Here is a 22,881-nt window from a genome sequence, read left to right as displayed (position 1 = left end):
ATTGCTGTCAACGCATACAGTAAAACCCAGTGTCTGTACTCACAAAAAAGCGAAAACTATAGCTAAAGATGAGGTTAAAACCTGAATAGTTTATTGTACAAAGGATGTACTGTTTCTACCACTTCCCTTGTTTAACAAACGGGTTTTTTATAGATCATTTAAATCAAACTACGACTAAAACCACACAGGATAACTGTTTTAATGCTGTCAGCGGTCACTAAATTGGCCCAGCTGTGAAGCTCATATTTACTCCCGCTGGTCGGTAATTAAAGGCAGCAGCCAACCACGTGACCTGTGACGTCTGGGCCGGGTCGCTCGCGCCGTGCCGACTCGGGTGATTCCACAGCTCGGATCCGCGGAGGCTTCCCGACGTCCCCCTCACGGAAGTCCCCGAGATTCTCTCCTCGTCCGCTGACCTCCATCTCCAGCGCTGCCTGGCGGCGTCTCTCCCACAGGACCGACAAGAGGCCGCCGAACCTGTGAGTTTTCCCTGACTTTGTTCCAAACTTCCTGCCGCTGCCGCTCTTAGCTAGCTCGGCTGCACCGTCCCGCGGCGCTGGGAGCGCACTGACGGGGGTTGTTCCCCAGTCTGCGGTCGGCCTTTCGGATGGGTCATTTTAGCTGCGCAAGACTTTGTTTCGCACACTAAAGTGGGAGGAAAAAGCTCCCAAGATCCCGCAAGACTCTTACGCGGACGCAGGTTTTATGTAGCCATTCTTTTTGCAAGGAAAACGGCGCTTTTTGTGGAAGAGCTTCGCAGGCAGGATGTTAACGACATATCTCAATAGAAATGAAGTTATCTCAGGCTCCCGGACACGCTGTTTTTTCCGCTGTCTCAGTGAAAAACGGCTGATAATATGAAGCTTCATGTCATTCAAGCCTTTGACTTGTCGCTGCCGCAGGTCTCCATTTATTTTCTCATGCTCAATATGGATGCCCTGACTTCTCTGTGGGCTGTTAACGCATTAGGGAAAATGACACCAAAATGAGCCATGTTTTCCCCTTGTTTGAGCTTTTGCCATTTTAACATATAATGTTGTGAGTTGTGCATCCGCTGCAGTGCTGATTGTCATGCAGATTCATCAGAAGAGTCGAGGAGAGACCATCTAGGCCTCGGCAACATTCCAAAACAAAGACCCCTCCAGTCCTGGTGGCTGGAGGAACTCGGGGCCGCAAGAGTTTGACATTTCCCCGATGCCTGGATGGCTTCCCTGCGCCTCAGACGCGAACTGGGATGATTAGTTACTGGATCAGTGGTGGATAAACCTGGTGTCTCTATTCACGAGCGCTGTGTTCTGGATTTCCACAGTACAGGAGCGGCTCTGTTGCTTCAGGGACCCTGATGTTGGGCTGGAACGGTCAGGTCGGCTGAACCCTTCCTCCCGGCCTCCTGGAGAAAAGCAGGACGGCCGTACTTCAGCTGCGGTTGCCTCTCAAGTACATGCTAAAAAAAATAGTTGACTTTTAACCATTATACCTCTGCCAGAATATAGGGGTAGATGACGTTACCTCGCTCCATCTGCCCCCGCCCTCCCTCCCGCCTGACTCATGTGGGTGTTGGGCTGAAATAGTTTGGTGTAGTTTTACATTCCTTATATAGCCTCTGAGGAGCGAGCAGAGGCTGCGGCTCGCCTGTGTCCCAGTGTCGAGGCGGCGGGTTTGCCAGCGTGCACAGAGGTTCTGCTCGCCCAAACTTCAGATTCCCCAGCTTTCTCCCTGCTTTGGGCTGTCGGCTGGCCCCTGAGGATAAGGTGGGTTTGCACGACGGCCACTTCGGCGGCCCGCCGCGCCTCGAGCCAGAGGGGAGGGGGGTTTGTGTTCGGATATACTAACACCTTCAAATATGATATAAGCCGGAGTGAATGACTGAGCTCTTCCTCTCAAGTTGCATTTGCTTTTTTAAAACCCGACCTATTTGCGGAGGTTTCTGCATGAACCCGTCTTTAAGCTTTGCTCCGAGAATGTAAATATTGTACAGGACCGAAGGGTTTCCATGTCCTTGCCTTAAACTTCGAATTGGCTCTCCAAATAACCCTTTCTCTTATCACGCAAGGTGTGTCAGCCTATTAAAGTTGACGCGGAGTGTCATGTAACGTGTGTCCCGGCTGGTAGCTCCAGTATCTCATCGGCTTGTTGGGGTACCGAAATAGCTCGTCGGTGGTTTGATGTCGGGCTCCTCGCAGGCTACGTGTCCAGGTGTACTCCAGCAGAATCCCCTGAACTGCTGCATCATCAGAGTATGAATGCGTGAGGGTGGTTCTTGGTCCCTGACACCAGTTTATAAGTGTGACCACCAGTGTGTCAATGCAGCTGATGAGTCCAGGTTCTACTCTGTCGGTATCATGTCGCGTTATTATTGTAGAAGAGAGTCAGGAAAATGTGTATCCTCAACTTTTCAATGTTTCCAGACTTAATAACACTGTTTTTTTTTTTCTTTCTGTCAAGGCTATGAACGTTTACTCGGTAACCCTCAGCGGCCCATCACCTTGGGGCTTCAGGCTGCAGGGTGGAAAGGACTTCAGCATGCCCCTCACCGTGTCAAGGGTAAGAAACACCAGGCACTGCTTGTGCAGTTGTTTGCATCTTTAGCAAGTGTCCTCAGAGGCGATCGGTACATCGTCAACGGAAATCTTTGCTCAGTAGCCGAATTATTACTGTACACAGCAGCCGCCACAGTAACTGTAACTGCTCACTAGGCCTCACTAAAACTTCTCACTCTCCTTCTTAGGTCATGGCCTCTTCCCAGAATTAATTTTCAGAAGTTCTATAAACTGATGTCACTGTTGAAAAGAGTCGTAACCACTCTCCAGGCCTTATAAGTGCAGCGTGCGGTTGCTTTGCCTGGCAAACGCGCAGACTTTCAGATGTAGCCGCGTGCACACGCAATATAAAACCTTTACAGCATCAGGGCCGTTTCAACAGTTGGAATGACGACATGTCTTCCTTCTAGGCAGCCGCGCTCTCTCTGCACGTGCTGGATTATCAGGCCTGTTCCACTCCGGAGATAAACGGTTATCAACATCAGCCTGTAGCTGAACGGGCCGCTCCGGAACCGTCCGAGCCGGTGTCTGCAGAGTGTTGTGAGGAATTTGGAGGTTTTTGTTCTAAGCCGACCTGATCCTGTGGCGACAGCAGCATTTATCAGCAGCCGTGTCCGTACACGTTCTGAGTTCGCTCTGTTCGTTGGCTGCCGTCAGAAACGCAACGTTCCAGATCGGTTCCTGGCGGGAAACCGTTTCTTTAACCTTTTGATGACCAAACGGATGCGAGGAGGTTGCTTAATACACGGAAACGGGGGGAATTACTGGGCCGTTGGTGTCATTTGATGGTTTTTGCCTGTCTGCAGTCCAGTCGGGGGCAGTTTCTCACCAGTCCAGGTCTTTTTCAGACGCCAGCTCCCAGAAGTGTGTCCTGAATTTTCCTCTGCATTTTACATGATAAGAATGGAACATTTACGACTGGCCACTGGTCGGCTAATATCTTAATTGCGTTGTTCCAGCAGCAGTCGGCCAGGCCCCGGGGTGCTGGAGTCGTAAAGATGTGGCGGTTTCTCTGTTTGTCTCTTTGGACCTCTGCATTTGTCGGAACAAAGCAGAGAGTGAATCACTGATGATGAAAGAAACCCAACGAGGGGCACGTAAACCTCTGTGAAATACAATATTCCTCAGCAAGAGCAGGAGGAACACATGAATTCAGGGGGTGCTTTATCTTGACTGGCTTATCTCGGAACGACCAGTCGGTGAAAAGCAATTACACAGAAAAGCTGAAGAAGAAAGACGGGAATAAATGCTTAGTCAGATGCCGGTGATAACCCCTGGACCATCCGTCTGTGTCGCTGCTTGGGGCTTTAGTTAATTTTACTCTAACAAATCATGTAAACATACAGTTTCTTCTCTAATGATGCCTGTATTATGACCTTATTACAAAGCGTCCGAGGTTGTTTCCTCCACCCCCTTTATAATATTTAGACGTTGCTTCAGAGGGAAACGACTGCAGAGGCACCATTTTGTTGTCTTCTGTGTTTGTGTGGCTCCTTTTTGGCTCCTTTTTGTCTCATTTGCTCACCGTGCAGGTAAAGCCTCTGTCTGCAGGCTAATGGCTGTTGTTCCAGATGTGCAAATATTTGTACTGCTGAAAATCTAAATGTGCTTCTGTGCCTGGTTTCAAACCTCCCTCCACATTTCCAGCTATAACTGGTCAAATTTGAAATCTGTTTGCGTGTATTGCTTATCGTATGTTTAATTCAGTGTTGGATATCAGATGTACTCAATTTTAATGCTGTAGTGACATAAACAACCTAAAATGGTTTCTACCCAGAAAAATTGTGATGCCTTTGTGTCTGTAGGTAAAACTGTGTTTTGGTCTGAATGCTCTTATTTCCTTCCTTCCTTCCTCCGGAGGAATCCTTGGCATTCCTGACATTTTTCCTGCATCCAGCCTGTCGTTGGGAGCAGACAGTCTCTCGCCTCTTTTCCGCCTCTGACGAGTCTCCTAAAGTCTTTATTTCTGATCAGCGATATAAGAGTCACAGGCGATGAGGAGAACGTGTGCCAGGACAGTCAGTCCCTGAAGGGAGAAACGACATTACAACAAGTTTATTTTGTGCTTCATCATTTGTGTTGGAGAGATCAAATGTAAACTATGCAGACAGACCTACAGAAAGGTGGGTGAAGTTATGGGATGGCTGCCTTTATTCCTGGATTAGGTGGACACGGTGGGACTGTCACATGCGTGTCAGCAGACTTTGACCCTTCTTTCAAACTGTGATGGACGGATTGTTTCTCAACATTTTTTTTATATATAGTTTTTAGAGGGTTGTTCTTTTTTACATATAGTGAAAGTCAGGATTTCTGTTCCAGCTCCCGTCTGACCTCTTTAATGAAGAAGTCCAACATGAGTGAAGCTTCTTAATTTCTCCTATGAAACCTGACCTCTTCAAGAAAAAATCCTGAGACAGTTTGTCTCCAAGTTTTGACGCTATAAAGTGTCATTAACCCGACTAACTCTGTTACCTTGCAGATAGAAATAAGATGTTTATCGTCAGTCTCTTGTAATACGTTGCTAATTTAATGAGCCCATCCTTCCAGTCCCATATCTCACGCTACCAGACACACGGGAACCTCATGACACCATAAGAAGGCTTGCTGAGAACCAGATGGTTTGTAATGACAGACACATGTAACATAAAATCGAGCATTTGGAGGAAACGGCGGATGATGTCAAGTCAGCTGGGAGATTTGTGGACGTCTCTCCATGAGTGCAGCTGGATGTGTTGTTTCTTTATCTCTGTTTCCGTTCGTGTTTGTCTGTCTGAACCCTCGGCCATCTGTTGATTTATCAGTTCATCTCTGTCTCTCTCACACACTCACACCCAGGGGAACGAGGCCTTGTTATGGGCTGGATTAATAATTCAGTGTGTGCTGATATGATTACCCTCAGGGGACCGTCTTCTGTGGCCTGATGGAGGTAAGGTTATGCTGTGTTTTGAGGCGTGTTTGTGGTCCAGTTTGTTGCTTTATGAGGGAATGGCGAGCTTGCCTGTTAGGTCTTCCATTTCTCAGAGATATTTATGGTGTGGCCTCGGCGGTGCCATGTGAATGACGTAACAGCAGACCGCTTCTCTCCGTGCAAAAAGGGCCAAAATGAGTCGAGGGGTGAAGCGTTTCACCCCGGTTGCACTCGCAGCCACTTGGAATATTGGTGAAACTGAAAAGCCTGGAAAATGCCTCGCGACTCGGTGGCCTGCTGATATAAACGATTGGCCAATACTTTGAAATTTGAGAACATACCAAAGCAGGTTTGCTGCTGTCAAGCACCCCTGCGTGCCAAAACCCCCTAAAACGTTAGGAAAGCGCCGCACGAACACAGCGGGGTTGAAAGGAGAATCTTATAGATGTGGTGTTTAGAAATAAAAGTCCACAGACGGTTGTTTTTGACATATTGCTGCCAACTTGTTGTGGTACGGCGGGCCGCGATGTGCTCGGAGCGTATTTTCTGCTGTCCTACATATTTACAATCTGCAGGAGGGGATATTGAGTTTCCATCAGCCCCCTCCCGCCCAAAACGTCTGAGCGCAGCAACTTTTAGCTTCTGGCTTCTCAAGTGAGGCAGCAGCTGCTCCATGAACCTGATTCAGGCCCGCAGGTGCCCGTGTCCATCAGTGGCCAGACACACAAACAGTCCTCATTCTGCGAGGAGTAGCTTCATTTTAGGTCCCTTTAATGGCCAACAGTGTGGCCGCAGTGTTGGAGAACGATAATTGGGACCATTTTTATCTGGACACGACTACAAACCAACTGTCCCCAACAGCTGAACTTTCTGAAATGTCCTCATAATGCACATTAGTAGGTGCTCCCCGTTAATTCCTGTGTAACTCATTTCTGTGTTTGGATTATTTGACCTTTTCCCTGTTGAAGCACTCGGAGCGATTTTGTTTGATGCTTTAACAGAAACAAGATCTTTTGTCTGCCCCCCCCTTCCCAAATGTCAGAATATGCTGAGACGTTACTGTGGCATATAATCCATGAAAGGAGCTACTGCGAACAGTCAGACCCATTTCCACAGTATGTCATGCGTGTCCATGTGCTCCGTGCGGGTTTTTATTTTATTATTCTTTTTTTATTTCTTACCCTTTCCCACGACTTTTAAGATCTCTCCAAACCGGAGAGCTTGTTTGTGCCCTAAAACCTCTAATTGCTTCCACTGAGTGCAAATCAAAGGCAATTAAAATAATGCCTGAACTTGGCTGTAAAGTAAGCGTCTTGGATTTGCCCCCAAGGAAAGCATCTCTGCCTATCTTTAGCCTTGCTGGGATTTTTTTTTTTTTTTTAATGCTCAATCCTTTAACTTTGTTGTCTTGAAGCCGTCATGACTTCACAGAGAATATTACATGCGTGCTTGTGCGAGCGTTTTTGTGTACTGCGCGGATAGTTTCGCTGAACTCGACACAACCATTGACTGAACTTCTAAGTCAAGCTCCTGATGACATTTTCATGTTTCTATGACATCAGAGTAATCTGAATAATGACTACATTATTCATTTTGTGTCCACTCTTGCAACTTGTTTAAGCTCAAGCCCGGTTATCTATAATCAAGATATAAAAGAAGCTGATATCTTCTGAAATAAGTCAAATAAACACACAGACTTGATCTTTTGTTTGACTCATGCTGCCTTGTCTACTGAAAGGATGATGTCATGCTTTTGCCAGTGTGGCCTGATGGTTACTCACCTGTTGAGGGGGGTCGTTCCTGTAACCGGCGGAACATTGGTAACATCTGGTTTCTGTTTGTAGCTTTCAGGAGTGTCTTTCATAGTCTCTGCTCCCATCTGCAGTAAATCATCGGAGCGATGACATCATGATGACCCATAATGCCTGTTCCTGATTGTGTTGAGTGAAATATCTGGACTAGCTTGTCAGACCCAGACATTCAGACTCCTCGCGCGCCGATATTACCACAGTTGCGCTCTCTGATTTCCTGGAACTGCGGCTGAAGTTGATACAAAAATGTAGAAAATAATAGAGCCACATCACACAGATCCTTATCTCCTCGTATCACCATGTGCATCTAATTTCTGTCTTCTCTTGCCCAGCTGACCCCAGGTGGAAAGGCAGCTCAGGCTGGTGTGGGTGTGGGAGACTGGGTGGTGTCCATTAACGACGCCAACGCAGAAGATATGACTCACGTGGAGGCACAGAACACCATCAGAGCAGCAGAAGACAGCCTCACCCTGACCCTCACAAAGTAAGTTTTTCCACAGCGCGTCACAAAAACCCCACCAGTATATCTTCAGTCTCGACTGCATAAATCACCCCATAATTCACGCCGCTCTCTTCTCTTGTTCTGAAGAACGATTACACGCATCGGTGTCCTTGAAATTTACCCCCAATATCTTACTCATCGGTACAGGGAGGATGGATAACAGACTTCTGTGAATTGTTCAGTCCAGATTCCACTATTTGATCCCGGCAGCATTAAAATATGCTCATTTATCCCCAAGAGTCTGTCTTTTTCTTAGTAATGAACCATTTCAGACATTTAATTTTTCCAGCTGTAAATGAAGCCGAATAAATTAATCTGATTTAGTTTGAATTGTTTTAATTAGCAGCTTTCTACAGACAGCACTCGCAGCTGCTCCTGCCAGAAATGGGCCGATAAGAATCTCTGCCGGGGATCAGCAGCACGTTCCACCAGCAGCCGTATTCCGAAAGGTGGAAGTAATCAGTTAAAAGCCGGATCTCTCTAAACACTCAGCTGTAATAATATATAAAAAACCAGAAAATTAGCTGGTGGAGCGGAACATTAATCAGGCCTGGGAGCCTGCAGAGCCTCAGAGGTTTTCATTAGAGTCATTTAAGTAGAGGTTGACTGTCAATGATCCATGTTTTGACGCTCCTAGCTAAAGTTTGTGATTGCAGCTATATTCACAGGTTATAACGGCGTCGCCTGCCAGCAGCCGCGGCCTTCAGGTTCCCCAAAGCCACTCTTGTTCGTTGTGTTCATTGAAAGTCCGAACATCTGCAAGTCATTTATAACCTTCCAGAAAAGCAAACGGCTAGAATATAAACTAATGCTATCAGATTTCCGGATCGTGCTGGATATCTAGTGCCGCGTGAAGAATGGAGTAAAATTAAATTTGCAGCAAACGCTGGAGATTTGTCTTTGGCCTCACCTACAAAAGTGTGGGCACAGCCAGATAAAACGGCAACATCTTTCAGGACTGGAATCAGCCGGTGCATTCATAAACACGAGGCGCAGCTTCCAGCTCATATTTAATATCCTTTACACTTGTCAGCAAGTTTAAAAAAAACCAAAAAAACATCTTCCCCTTGTTCTGTAGGTTGTTGCTGAGTGGAGACGCAGCTCGCAGTGAGAGACCTCATGCATTGCTATTTTTGAGTCGTGTAGATCCAAGCCGCCTTCATAGTATTGGATATTTTGTTGGCGCATTTCAACTTCATAAATCATAAATGTCTCTGCACATACCAATAAACCCAGTAGGGCCAGTGGGAAGAGATTATTCTAAGCTTTGACCTAGAAAATGCCTTTTAATCAAGTCTGTGTGTGTGTGTGGACTGATGTTGCAATTTTCTGAGGAATAAGTAAAAATAAATTGAAACCATCATTCATTCTGAGTGGATGAAGTCATGAAAAGTGACATCATGCAGAGCAGAGTAATGGATGGCGGTTCGTGAGGTGTCATTTGTGACCTCGGTGAACCTTCTGTCCCCCTACACTTTCTTTATCTCCAATTGAACTCAGTGGCACTCGGTGAACTCCGTATTTCTTTACAGCTGGACCGTCTTTATTTCCCCCCACTCCTGTTTATCGTCTCCATGTGGTTTCCAGATCTAAATATTTCACATCCTCTCCCCTGTTTCTTTTATCCTTAAATCTCTGAGACAGTGTTACTCATATCAGCTGTTCGTGTACGGAATTAATCTGAAAGGTTTTCATAATTAACTTGGGGGAGCCTGATTTCAGTTTAATTGGATGTTTTTCCTGAGATTATATCAAACGGCCTGAAAGCCAAACATGCATCAGTAGAAATAACCCACCTGCGAAACGAAGCAGGAAATGACTTCCGACCAGCCGAATTTACAGTTTAGAAAATGGTTGCCCGACCATCCAGGTATTTCCAGGACGACCGTGACGCACAGCTGCCATACTTGCCGTATAATCCAGGTTTTTACGTATGACTGATCCAGCTGGAGATTAGTAGATACATTCCCACGAATGTCTGCTCCAAAGTGTGACAAGCGCAGTCATGTCGTCCTCCCCTTCACTGTCCTGTTGGTGTCTATGCAGCTGCGTTGGGACAAATGCTCATTCTTGTCACAGGAAGTGCTCTTCATAGCTACACGTGCGAGTGCAACCTGAAACAATTAGGCTGGCTGGAGGGCTGGATTAATGTAGGATGAAAACACCGGGGTTGTTGTTTTATGTAGAAAGTTTAAATGGCGTCCTGCTGCTTGGCTAGGAACCGCAGTAATGTGAATCCTGGGATTACAGTTAAGACGTAGACAGTTCTGAGGCACTCGCAGTATTTTTAGTCGGCTGGAGGAATCTGCAGGCCGTCCAAAATCACAGGGAGGGTTCTCACAGGACCGCTGAGGCGGCCTTTAGCCTTGTTAAACCTGCTCCGTCTGCCTCATATTTGAGATTATGAGGGCTGTTCTGGAGCCTGTGTTCCAGTCAGGTTAAGAGGGCCAGTTTAAAACCATGTACAAAAAAATCATGTTTAGGTGTCGAAATTGCCATGATATAACAGAAATACAGGAAAAAAAATCGAAAAGTGTGAAAACCAGAAGTTCTCGCTGTTATCTATTGCATTTTTTTTAAACGGGACCTTTCTTCAAATTAAATCCCGTCCTATATCACACCTGTGCTTTTTGATGTGATGTAAACTAAGCTGCACTTGTATCTCTTGTCTTTTCTTTTCCCAGAGCTTTCAAAAGTGGCGATGAGCAGAAGGTATGGACCTCTTCACCTGTTCACGAACACATGAGCATGGTCTGCCGTTGGCTTTGTGTGGTTTGAAGTTAAAGCCTTTAATTGATGCACCACTCTGTTTGTCTCAGACATTTCATGTCCTGTGCATTAGCAACGCATCAGTGAGTCACTAAATGAGCTGTTTTCCTGGACGGACTCTTGCGAATTTTACTTCCAGTGCATTTTTTTAATGCCTTGCACAATCCCTGACAGCCAAGGAACGCTGAAGTGTTCAGTTTACCGTCTAGTCCTTCGAGAGCCACTCGTCCACAGTTTAATCAGTTTGAATGGCACAGCGGTGTCACGAGGGGCTCTCTGCTACTACTTTATTTCCTTTTTTTTATCCGGCAACAACAGCGTAATAAATTTTTCCTTCGGTGCTGTTGCTCTGTTCATACTGCCCAACTGGAAATCTTTTTGGTGAGGCATTTCAGTCAGATTTGACGGTTTCTTCACTCACGTTTTTTCAGTTTTGGTAGATTACCGCGGCCAGTCAATGGCCGGCTGCCAGCACAAATGAAACGGCCGTGTTCGCACTGCTTAAGCACTTCAACTGAGCGGAGAAAAGCCGACAGACTTAAACAGAGCCGTCCCTACAGCCTCGAGTAATATTATTTCATGAGAAAAATATGGGGCCGCCCAGAGGCTCTCAGAGTTTTGGGATTGTGCAACAGCAGACGGAACTTTCGCTGTCTCAGAAATGTCTAACAGCATGTGCTGCAGTGTGCCGTGTGTTCTCCTTCTCCCACATTCTTCCAGGGCTCGTTTGTTCCAGCTTCTGTTCAGCCAAAGTACTCCTTTGCTCCCAGCACAACAATTAACAAGATGGCAAAGCCTTTTACTGCAGGAGACGGTAGTGCCAACGCAGGATTCCCTATTAAACCTGTGGCCTACTCACCTAAACTTAACACGCCGCACTCGCAGGCCCATGCCAGCATGAGGCAACCACAGAATGGGTAGGTGGTTAATCTGCATTACCTCTGAATTATAAAGTGACTAATGTGGTTGTGAGGTTCATTTTGTGGTTTTATTTCTCAGTGTGTGTAGCTCCTGCAGGACTTCCAGCCCTTCCTGCTTTGCGTTAAGACTTCAGTGTGATTCGGTGTGACGGGTGTGTTTGTTCACACTGCTTGGATCAAAAGGAGTGTTCCTTCCAAAGGTTTAGCTAAGGGACATACAAGTTATGATCGTTACACACTCCAGAAATAACAATGTGCGCTTATAGTTTGTCATGAGGTTCTGGCCGCTAAATAACAGGGGAAAGCGATGGAGGTTGTCAGCTTTATGTCAAAACAGAATAAATTTATCTTGTCAGCCTTTTATATGGATGAAACCGAACACTCGGTTAGCGCGGCAGCATATATTTAGAGGGGAGTTCAAACTGACCTCCTCCAGCTAAATATTTCTTGGGGAAAATGCAGATGGATGTTTCCATCAGACGCAGTTTGTGGTCATTTGATTTCTGTTCCATTGCAGAATCTTTCTGTGGTTACGCCTGCGGGTTTGGCTAGTTTAGACGTTTAGGTTTTTGTTTTTTTTTCAAATGGCCCTTTTAGGTTGACATCATATGTTAATGTGGCTAGAATATATTATACAACAGGCAGCCACATTTACAGCAACAAGGTGGCGCCTCATGGCAGCAAATAGATGTGTGCAGCCTTTCAGGGCTTTAATAAATCTTCACTTTCTCTTTGAAAGCGTTATTAATCATTATCCTCCTGATCATTGCTGCGTCTTGACTGAAATGTTGAGACCAGACAGCGTCCATTCATGAGTGTTCAGGGAATTTTTCAAGTTAAATGACTCTGAAAGGAGCAGTTTGATGTGAAATGGTACATGCGATGTGAGCAGAAAGTGTAAGGCGGTCCCATTCCTATAATTTGTGTCATGCTTGTGGCCTGGCAGCAGCCACCAATGAGACATGTTCTGCTCCTGGATTTAGCCTGCTCGCTCTGCTCGTCCAGCCCAGTCCTGGATTGCTTGAGTAACCTTTTCTACCTTTTTTTTAAAGAGGGCTTTCACGCGGTTCTCACAGATGGAAAAGCATTTCAGTGGACAGGTTTGAAAAGATTAGAGCTCCATTCTGAGCTTGGCCAACATTTAATAGAGCAATAGAGCAAACTTTGCTGCCAGCAGCATAAGCCTAATGTGTGTATAGAGGCCTTTGTGTTGGCGTGAGGGAAGTTGTTGCTGCGACATCCTCATGTGTCACTGTAATGGCATTTATTGCTCTTTATGCTGATAAATGACACCAAATGACGATATACTGGTAACTAAGCTGCGATGAGACCTTGGACATTTGCATTTCCATAAATCTGAAAACATTTGCGTTACGTCTGACAAAAGGGCATGTGCCAGACGGACAGAGCCATTCTGGGTCAGGGCAACAACGGGTGATTTGACAGGCAACAAGACGGCCGTTCTCTGCATTTTGACAAAAGCGGCATGCGTTGTGTCATCTCTTGCATGTTTCCTGCATCCTGCTGTCCTTGTATCACTCTGAAGTGTACAACCTGTGTCAAGCTGACATGTTCAGTTTTGCTTTTCCTGTTAACCTGACCTGACTCACCTTTGTCTTTTTCTTCATATGCTGCAGATGGAAACTCTTAACAAGTTAGTATATCTTCTTTTTTATTTTCTATTCCCCTAAAGTGTGTTTTTACACACTGAAAATGGGTATTCATTGAAGTTAAATTCATTTTGTAACGCTAGTGGTGGGAAAAACTTAAACATACACGTGAGATAAAGTTCAAGGTTTCCCAGAAAGACGACCACTTCTGTCATATAATGAAAGATTTTTTGTTTTTTTAACATCGTTCTCAGACCGTGATCATTATCCTCACTACTTCAATTTGTTGGCTTGTTGAGCAAATCTTGACCATGTTTATTAACTACCAATTGTTCTGAATAGGATTTAATTTGTACACTTAACACAAAGTGCTGCGTTTCTGTGAAGAGAACCTAAAAGGATTTTAGTTTAGATTTATTTCGATGGCCTTTATTTGATCTTTGCCTCTTCTACAGGGGTGAAGCGGCATTTTATGACGATCTGTACCAACAGTCCAAGTAAGAGGCAGCTGCATGCAGGCTGGCTTGTCTGCTACTTAGGTCAGGTTGAGAGAGGCTCCTGGTTTCAGACAGACATGCTTAATTTGTGGTAAATTCCCGCTAAAGCTGATCAGCAGCAGCTCATGCTGGAAGCATATTTTATTTTTGTTTGTTTCTTTTAGTCAAATTAAAAGCTTCAATATGCTGTAAATTGTTGCCAGTTCCTGTAAGGACTGTGATGAATATGATCTCTAATGAGGTAATGTCCATTTATGAGTCTATAAAGCACCCACGAGGAATCCTCATAATGGCTATCCATTAGCTCGGTGATGCTCGGCATTAAGCGGTGCATGTTCTGTTCAGCATGTCCTCTATTTCAAGGACGTTGGATTGGCTGGAGTTTGCCTCAGAGACTCTGTCGGGGGGGTTGTGTTAACTCACACCTGCCGTATGCTGCTCTTCGGTGTGTGTGCAGACACGGCCTTAGGATGGAGAACTTTCCGTGCTTCATCCCCAATGACCGTAGCAAGAAAAGGCTGATCCAGGACACTGAGGACTGGCAGCCGCGCACCGGTACCACCCAGTCCCGCTCTTTCCGCATCCTGGCCCAGCTCACAGGCACCGACTACAGTAAGACCTGGCATGCTGGGTGCAGTGAGACAGAAGCGAGCCGTGGCGGTTAGACTGCTACGCAATAGTCAATCTGTGTGTGTGTGATAATCTCTCGTGCAGGCTTGATATGAAACGTATCTGTAAGGCGCGCTGATGTATTTGTCCTGGTCTCTCAGTGCAGGATCCCGATGATGAAACCATGAAGAGGGCCAGGTAAAGCCCGTGTGCCTCCTGGCCTTGTGCGTTTGAGAGTGGGAGGTTTGGTGTCGATGACTGAACATTTAGCCACGTGTTGATGTAAACATCCAACTTGGCTGTGAAATTTGGGACTGTTTTCTTTTTGTATAATCACAACAGAAGTCCGCATGGAACGAGCAAATCACTAATACGCTAACAGCCAGTTAGGGTGCGAGCAGCTTGTTAGAGGAATGTCCACTTACATTTGGTTGCTATGAGTTACAGAGAACATGGTTGCTTCTTAACTACTCCTAAGTCAGAGTGCTGCTGTAATAGGTGACAGATCTAATACTCGATAAAAAGGTTACTAATCTTCCAAGAACGTCAGACAGTTTCTCCTGGTTTAATATTTGCTTCGCCGTCTTGACTCCTTGCCCTACAATCTGTTTCTTTCTTGTCTATCTCTGTCTCTCATCTTTCTCTGGCTGTCAGGGAAAAGTTCCTGACTGAGATTCAAAGTCCCCGCTACGCTCGTCTGCGGGATTGGCACCACGACAGGTCTGCTCGTGCCCTCAATATCAAATCCTGAGCAGCAGCCTAGATGCAGTGGGGGTCCCGAGACCAGCCGGAGCTTGGTAGAAATAGGCACGTACATGCGCTACATGAGAAAGACGACAAAGACGGCCAACCGACCAACCACGCTTACAAATTCACCTTTCAGGAAAAGGGATGAGGTGAAGAAGTTTAAGGGGCAATAAATGAAAAGCTAACCAAACAGAATCAAATAAAGTAACTTAACATAGATGACAATGCCAGTTGTGGAACCTTGCGTACTGAGCCTACGAGTTAGTGCGTCCTCTGGATTTCTGATGCTATGAGTGTTGACAACACCGTGGACCACTGTGCCTGTCACCCTGTTCTCCTTTCACACTGTGGTTCTGGGAGTAAACATTCAGGGGGAGGGGGTCTCCTCAGTGGGAAGCGGTTATTCTCAGACCCCCATTTGTCTCTGTCTCCTTTTCTCTGTGTTTGTTTCCATTTAAGTTCTTCATCTCATTAGTTTTCGTTTCTGATCCCCACATCTCCTGCCATTAAGGAAGAAAAGAAAGATCTGTACTCTTGTTGTTTTTTTTTCTGCTGTCATCAAAAATATAAAACATCTTCCAAAAAAAGCAAACTCTTTCTTCTGTCCTTTCTTCTGTGCTCTTCTTTGTTATATAAAGCTTCGGGGAATTCAGTGTTCTTTAGAGTTTTTCTTTTTCTGGCTGAGGTTTGCTGTATGATGTTAGTTCTTAGACCAGGGTTCAGGAAGACTTCGGATGCCTTGAACAGAAAACCTGACTTCAATTAAGCATTAAAACATGGTAGTTGGCACTGTCACCTCACCTCCTGAAGCTCCTGGGTTTGAATCCACCGTGCCCACAGGCTTTTCTGTGCACAGTTTGCATGTTCTCTCCGTGCCTGTGTCTATTCTCTGTGGGTACTCCCGCCTCCTCCCATATTCCAAAGATGGGTAGATTAGCAACACTAAATTGACCTCGGTTGTGAATGTAAGTCTGAATGTTTGTATGTAGAGTATAATAACATAAGAGAAGTGGGATTTATAGAAAATAACGGCTGGAAGAGGGAAAAGTTGATCTTTTGCCGTTCAACAAGAAAATGTGTTTAGCATCATGTACGTGGTATTTATCAGTTTAATAGGAAAACATTACCAAGGGAGGTAGAATAAGAAGGATTTGCCTATTAGAATAATTAGATTACCTGCAGTCATAATATTGTTGAGGGGGGAAAAAGGTTCAAACTGTACAGACATGATGGGAAATTACTCTGGTAAAAGTCACTGTGCAATCTAGGAAGGGTTACATGGCAATTTCAAAACAATCTAAAGCCCATTACTCTGCAGATAGAAAGGTTATTCAAACGTAGGGGGGGAAAAAACAAAACATTGTTTTCAATTTTCTCAGGAGAAAACATCCCCACACATTCACCCTGAGGTGAGAACATGCACTGCCCCGACTGCACATGCATCAGTTATCACTTAAAAGTTAAATCATGAAGTCCAATTCCGCTGGAGTGGGCAAGTCTTTAGAACTCTTGATACTGTGCCTCAACACATGCTGCCAGTAGGCGGTCACTTCTCACCTAATGGCTATTTAAATCGTAGCTACAAGTGGGAAAGGTCAATCCCTTTGTTTGTTTCTAATATTAATATTCATTTGTGCAATATGGACAAAGTTTCTCTCTGAATCGTGACATTATAGGTGATGCCACTGTGTTGCCAATTTAAAAGGAATTTAAAAAACATTAGCTCCCCTCTGAGTGCCTCCACAAGCGTCACAGTCGAGTCCTTGCAGAGCGGCAGCTGTTTTTAGCTCCCATCACTGTGACATGTGTCAGGGACCTTTGCCAACAAACTTTTACATTAGCTGCAGGAGACACACACACACACACACACACACACAAATAATATATAGGAAAAAAACCCAGTTAAAAGAAGATGTCAGTCAGACAACAGGAAATGTGTGCCTCCATTGCACTCTGCAGATGGGGGAAGGATGGGGGGGCTGGAAATGTCAAACAAACATGATCCAGGCTGCTCCAGGTGGGAATGAGCGGCTGCAGAGGTTGCTCTCTCATATTTGCACTGGCAACCTTTCCCAGAATGAAGAGCAGCCAAACAAACCTCAGAGGCGGGCGAGGAGTCACTGCCATTTGTCTGTTGTTGTGTAGAGCACAAGTCAAGGGAGCAGATTCCGGATCGCTGTTGTTTACCTGGATAATTCTGGTGAATAGTTGGAGAGGGGTCCCCGAAGGCAGGCTTGTCAGTGTGGGGGTGAAGGACGGCCCACCTAACGTCTGGGTGTCAAACAGACTGAAAAAGGTTCCTTTTGTCCTTTCTGTTCCTCACCCTGGTGTGCTGGCATTTGCTAAAATCACTTGCTTCTGTGGGTTACACAGACACTGAACTTTTCCCACACGCGCTGAAAAACAGTGTCTTTCATCACCACTTTTCTGTCATAATTAGTTTCATTCGGTATTTTGTTGCTGGGCAACAAAAAGGTGTAGACTTGATGGCCGACTTTAACTGATACGGGCAATAACACGGAGTCTTTCTGGTTCAGGGTAATTAGTGGTGCGTCTTTTTTGCAAAAGGAAAAGATTTCATCACTTTTCATTAGTGTATCGTAAAGCGCGTCTCGGTTGATGATGTAAACACAATACGTTCCCAAAGCGCGCGGAGTGTTTTTTCCCTGAGATAAGGCATCTCAAGAGCTCACTGTTTTAGCTCTGAGCTTGTTTTTCCATCTCTCAGTTATGGTTTGAAGATCCTCTGAATATTGTGGCTCTTGCTGCGGGTAATGCAACTTTGAAGTGTAGAAACAGCTCTTTATTTCAACACTTCTGCGTCGGCAGGCTCGGAGCAAAACTCCACCGCACCCAAATCGGAGCGTCTATCATCTTTTCGGGTTTCTCCAAGTTCGGCTGTGACTGACAGCTATTAGTCACATCGGGCACTGTTATTGCCGCCATTAGAGACGCGCTTCTTGAATCGTGTCTTGTAAAAGTTGCACAAAATCAATCGTTGCTTCTTTCTCTGTGCACCAGAGTCTCTGTTCTGTCAGCATCTTCTCGTTCTGTAACGGACGAGAGAATCGTGTCCTATTAATGAGGATGATGATGCCACGTATGATCTTTCATGGAGGGTAATGTGTGGAACAAGGTAACAGAGGCAGCCTGGATTCTATTCTCCAGATATGGCATTTACTGCGGAGTAACCATAGTTACTGAGCTCTGTGGGTACCTCTCTTCTAATTAGTCGGTTTCTCCCCACAGCCTTGAGCCAACTCAGTCACCTGCCGTGGCCCAGGCAGCAGATAAACCAGACGGTGAGTTTACGCTCCTGCTGACACGTAAAGAGAAGCCCAGCAGCATTTGTGCTAACAGATTTTTATTAAGTGTCAAGACAAGAGCAACACCATGACCTGCACGACTGCCCCAGCAAAAGTGCAGCGCTCACATCTGTGTGTGGTGGACAGAGATCGATATATAATAATAATAAAGCAAATTAAAATGGTCCTGTCTGCTTTTGGTTTAGGCTCCATGACGGCGGTTGCGACGGGAGGTCATTCAGGTCCTTCCTCTCGGCCGCCGTGGGTAACCGACCCCAGTTTCGCCAATCGCTTTCGCCCAGACAAGACCAGCACCGTGATGACCCAGCACCAGCAGCCGGCCCAGCCGACCCCCATGGAGAACCGCAGCTCCATCCTTCAGGCAGCCCAGCAGGCACCCGAGGACACTGGGAGGACGCCAGTTTGTGGCGCCTGCAACAAAATCATCAGGTGAGGCTGCACGACCACGTCTATAGCTGGACAGAGTTGGAATAAATCCATCTGCTTATTCTGGAGTTCTTTAAATCTCCTTTACACGTTTTACTGATTAAACAGGAAATATTGAAAATTACATCAAAGTAAAGGTGTTTGTGTGATTCCAGGGGTCGCTACCTGGTGGCGCTGGGGCGCTCCTGGCACCCAGAGGAGTTTACCTGCTCGCAGTGTAAGAAGGTTCTGGACGAGGGGGGCTTCTTCGAGGAGAGAGGGTCCGTCTATTGTACCAAGTGCTACGATAATCGATACGCTCCAAACTGTGCCAAGTGCAAAAAGAAGATCACAGGGGTGAGAGCTCTTGTGTGGCACAAAATGTCTGAATAGACTTGAGCCGCTGGACGTGGGTGGGCTGCTTCTTGTTTGTCTCCAGCATCGGTCAAGCTTCTTCTCACTTTGTCAGGAAATCATGCACGCCCTGAAGATGACCTACCATGTTCAGTGCTTCAAGTGTGCCGCCTGCAAGACCGCCATCAGGAACCAAGCCTTTTACATGGAGGAAGGAGAGCCGTACTGCGAGAGAGGCGAGTGGCTCAGCTGAGATAATCCCACTGCAATTATTACAATTTAAAATGACTGCAGTTTTTTTCATCAGCACCTGCCTCTTTTTTTATTTATACCGCAAATAGCAGCAATACACGTTTGTGTAAAATAGATTTATTTATTTTTTGGCATCGACTCCCATTTTCTGTATTAAACCATCCCTTTCTTTCATTCTTACTAATTCAACTTCTTTTGCTCACGTGAGAGACATGAAGGTGTGTCTGGAGATGTGCTGGAACCCATTCATTGGTTGAAGAGAGTGACGCCCACAGAAACCTACGGTGTGATGAGTTGCAGACATCGCAACCATCTGTCATTTGTTTAATGTAAAATTTTACGTAAAGTATCGCTGCACACCCTCCTACTTGTGCATCACTGGCAGATAAGTGGGGCGCTAATTAAAATACACCCGCAGGATGATAATTAGCCTTAAAATCCAGCGTTCACAGGTGGTTTACAGAGTCCCAGAGCAGCTGAGCTCATGTCAGGCCCTCTGTAACTTTACACACAGGTCAAGTCCTTCATGTGCATCATAAATCTCCACGCTGCGGCATGAACGGACGCGGGAACTGCCAACATGATGGAGCTCGTGTTATAAAGGATGTCAAATATTCATACTTTTAATGGATGCCATAGCTGAGGCTGCATATGAGAAGCGGCGGTGCAGAAATAAAAGTGCAGCCGCTGGGGTGATTCAGAGGTCTCGCTGAGAGCATTTCACGCAGTGCGTCTCATCTGGAGTCATCTTTTTAAATCAAACGCTACATTGTTTTATGATCGCTGTAAGGTTTGACACAGGCCTGACACACGCACCAGTCAATCATCCTCTGGGTTTTTTTGTTTTTTTTTATCCCCTGTAATCCATTTAGCTGCAGTTTATTTCAAACATTTCTCTGTTGCTATTTTGTATGAATAGCATGTGTTCCTCTATTGTACTGTAAATGATTTAGCCGAGCGCTGAGGCTGACATAGAATTCTGCTTTATCAGAAGCCCGAGCCAGAACCTGAGCAGCCATTCGCTGAATAATGCCTTCAGCCCTGATAAACATTGTGCTGCCTCAGCAACTTTCAGGGGATTGTGCAGCCTTCTCCCACTCGCTCTTGAGGAGTGGCGTTATAACCTGACACATTTCCCCAGAGTCCTTGTGATGAAAGAGTCTGGCAAATCCAGTTAAATATCTGGAGTGTTTTCCTGTTATCCTAATCCCTCCCTCACGCCCCGGAAAGGCGCAGAATAACAGGAACGGCAAAGTGTGGAGCGTGAGCGTATACCGTTAAAACGGCTTCATTTATCTCCGCTACCCTCGCTCCCTCCGTCAAACGTGCGCACTCGGATGCTATTAAAGTAAAAAAAAAAAAGAATTCTTGCAGTGCTCTAAAGATGAAAGCAGCTCAACCCTATTTCACACCGGGTGCTCGGAACGTCTCGTCAAGGTGAAGCGATGTTTACATGTCGAGGTCACGGCAGATGAGTGGCCCCGCGTCGAGGACGATCAAAGCGAGCTCTTGTGATGCTTATCTCGCCCGCCTCGTGTCACCTTTGTCTCCGCAGACTATGAGAAGATGTTCGGCACCAAATGCCACGGCTGTGACTTTAAGATTGATGCCGGCGATCGGTTCCTGGAGGCCCTGGGCTACAGCTGGCACGACACGTGCTTCGTCTGTGCTGTAAGTCAATTTGATTGATACACCCTCCCCTGGAGCCTCTCTCTCCTCTCCCTCTCTTTGCACCCCCCACCACCACCACCATGCTCTCTGTTTACCCCGTTAGATTCAGCCAGTCACTGGGATGAAACCCCAAATTAAATGAATCAAGTATCTAAGTAGACACCTGTTGCGGCTCACATAGAGATGCTGCGGTGTGACATCTCCTCTGCCCTGGTTTCAGCAATCTGTCTGTCTCCTTTCATCTTTAAAGCTCTGCCAAATCAACCTGGAGGGGAAGACGTTCTACTCCAAGAAGGATAAGCCGCTGTGCAAAAGCCATGCCTTCGCTCCAGTCTGAGAGTACGAGCATCGTCACTCCGGAGGATGCAAGGACGCTCTTCCCGACACACTTCCACATCCCGGCTATGACCTCCACACGCCTCCTTTTCTCTCTCCTGCCCATTCTGTGCTTGCAGTCCAGGTCAGCGCCCGCAGCAGGCAGGAAACAACGCCTCCTCAAATGAAATTAGGTTCTTTTTGACTTGCATACAGTATTTTAATTCAGCCTTCCTGCGGCCTCAGGGCGGCGCATCATAAGTGGGAGGTGTCGCGTGTACGTCTCACGCCCACAAATGGACCGAATGAAAATTTGACCAGAGATGGTAATATGTTCACCTTTATGATGCTACAGATCAAGATACCAGCCAGGACTTGTTTCCTTGATCGATTTAAAGGGTAGCGGGTTCTTAAGATTCAGCCTTGCTGAGGTCTGAGAGGTTCTGGGTTTTTATTCTGCAGGAAAAACAACTAAAGTACTCCTCAAGAATTTTAGTTTTCACTCTATAAATAATTCTGCTAAGTGTGTTTGCGGCCTGATGGTGTGTTCCATTAGAACTGAGGTTGGTGTTTTTGTGGATGTGGAGCTCAGAAGAGGCTTTTCTGGGGATTCTCATCCCATTATACCAACTGGCACACGACTCTGGAATTGACATGATTCCCAACTCCATAATTCATAATAACTGCTGTGGCAAATGGAATGTACCAACTGGCACTCGGGTTTTCTTTTGTTTGGCTTTAATTTAGTGTCATTAACTGTTTTACGTTAGAGTTAAGTTTGTTTTGCTGCCTGTAAAACCAAATGCTGTGCTCCATAACTGGAAGTGGCCACAGTTTGTTTTTTATACCATCAGGCAACCTTTGTTTGAACTTTTTGACTGGGAGAGAAATCTGAGTAAGTTCCTGTGAGCAAATCATTTAATGATCCCCTTCATACGTCACTTTAACACTCCTGTGTCGCAGTAATGATTTGCTACTGTTCCTGCGCCTCCATGGAAAGAGCGGTGGCCCCAATTAGGCCCATTTCCCAATGCTAACTGCAGCGCCAATTAACATAATGGGGTCCAGTCGAGCAAACGAAAGGGCGGCATCCCATTTCTCTGTTACAGCAGCATCGTCACAGTTTAACCCCGTTGGAACTGTTGAGCGATGCCGTTTTAGCCGTTCAAAGGAACAGTTGTCTTTTGAAATGATTATTATTATGGACATGGTTGATTCATATTCAGTTTTAGAGCTGGAGGTTTTCAATGAAGCCCAAAAGTAATAAATAAGTAAAGGCACACGCCTGGGGGGGGGCAGAAGTAGTTTCAGTAAAAAGGTTAAATAAAACATTGTAAGATGCCGAATCCAGTCTTGCTTCCTCCCAAATTTCTCGATGCAAAGATGCCTTATTTTATACAAAACTAGTGTGTAACCATGAAAGTGACCTAAACTAAACCCAGAATTGTTTTATGATGAATGCTAACCTCATTAAAGACGTACTTCCCACTCTGATATATGATCTGTTTGCTGAGTTATTGACAACATTTGATAAATTGGCTGTAAAGGTGGAGGCCCGAGGCTGAAGGAGGTGAAAGGCTGAATATCCTGAAAGCTGCAGTTATTAAAGACTCAGTCATCCCAAAAACACATCAGAGCAGCGTGT

The 22,881-nt window shown here is 45.8% G+C and overlaps 1 protein-coding gene across 5 annotated transcripts; it reads left to right on the top strand.

Annotated features, from left to right (window-relative positions):
* The first annotated feature begins 288 nt into the window (after window positions 1-288).
* On the top strand, window positions 289-22,730 carry pdlim7 (PDZ and LIM domain 7). 5 transcript variants are annotated; one of them, XM_057043156.1, is made up of 11 exons: window positions 289-479; window positions 2,446-2,544; window positions 7,592-7,743; window positions 10,446-10,473; window positions 11,215-11,447; window positions 18,163-18,215; window positions 18,425-18,668; window positions 18,821-19,001; window positions 19,114-19,234; window positions 20,806-20,921; window positions 21,172-22,730. In XM_057043156.1, exons 2-11 carry the CDS (start codon window positions 2,449-2,451, stop codon window positions 21,256-21,258), a joined length of 1,311 nt encoding a protein of 436 aa, XP_056899136.1. In that variant the 5' UTR covers window positions 289-479; window positions 2,446-2,448; the 3' UTR covers window positions 21,259-22,730. The 5 variants fall into 5 exon arrangements, with proteins under 5 accessions (XP_056899136.1, XP_056899139.1, XP_056899140.1 ...); XM_057043159.1 differs by having other exon boundaries at window positions 290-479; window positions 11,251-11,447; XM_057043160.1 differs by lacking the exons at window positions 289-479; window positions 11,215-11,447 and adding exons at window positions 1,527-1,751; window positions 13,088-13,104.
* Window positions 22,731-22,881: the final 151 nt, after the last annotated feature.

Source organism: Takifugu flavidus, chromosome 9, assembly GCF_003711565.1.
Source record: "Takifugu flavidus isolate HTHZ2018 chromosome 9, ASM371156v2, whole genome shotgun sequence".
NCBI classification, from domain to species: domain Eukaryota; kingdom Metazoa; phylum Chordata; class Actinopteri; order Tetraodontiformes; family Tetraodontidae; genus Takifugu; species Takifugu flavidus.
This window is presented reverse-complemented; position numbering and strand designations above follow the sequence as displayed.

Coding starts and splice junctions, on each gene's coding strand:
- pdlim7 (XM_057043156.1), top strand. CDS start 2,449: ATGAACGTTTACTCGGTAACCCTCAGCGGCCCATCACCTTGGGGCTTC. Junction 10,474..11,214: donor AAAGTGGCGATGAGCAGAAG/GTATGGACCTCT, acceptor CATGTGCTGCAG/TGTGCCGTGTGTTCTCCTTC. Junction 18,669..18,820: donor GCCTGCAACAAAATCATCAG/GTGAGGCTGCAC, acceptor GTGTGATTCCAG/GGGTCGCTACCTGGTGGCGC.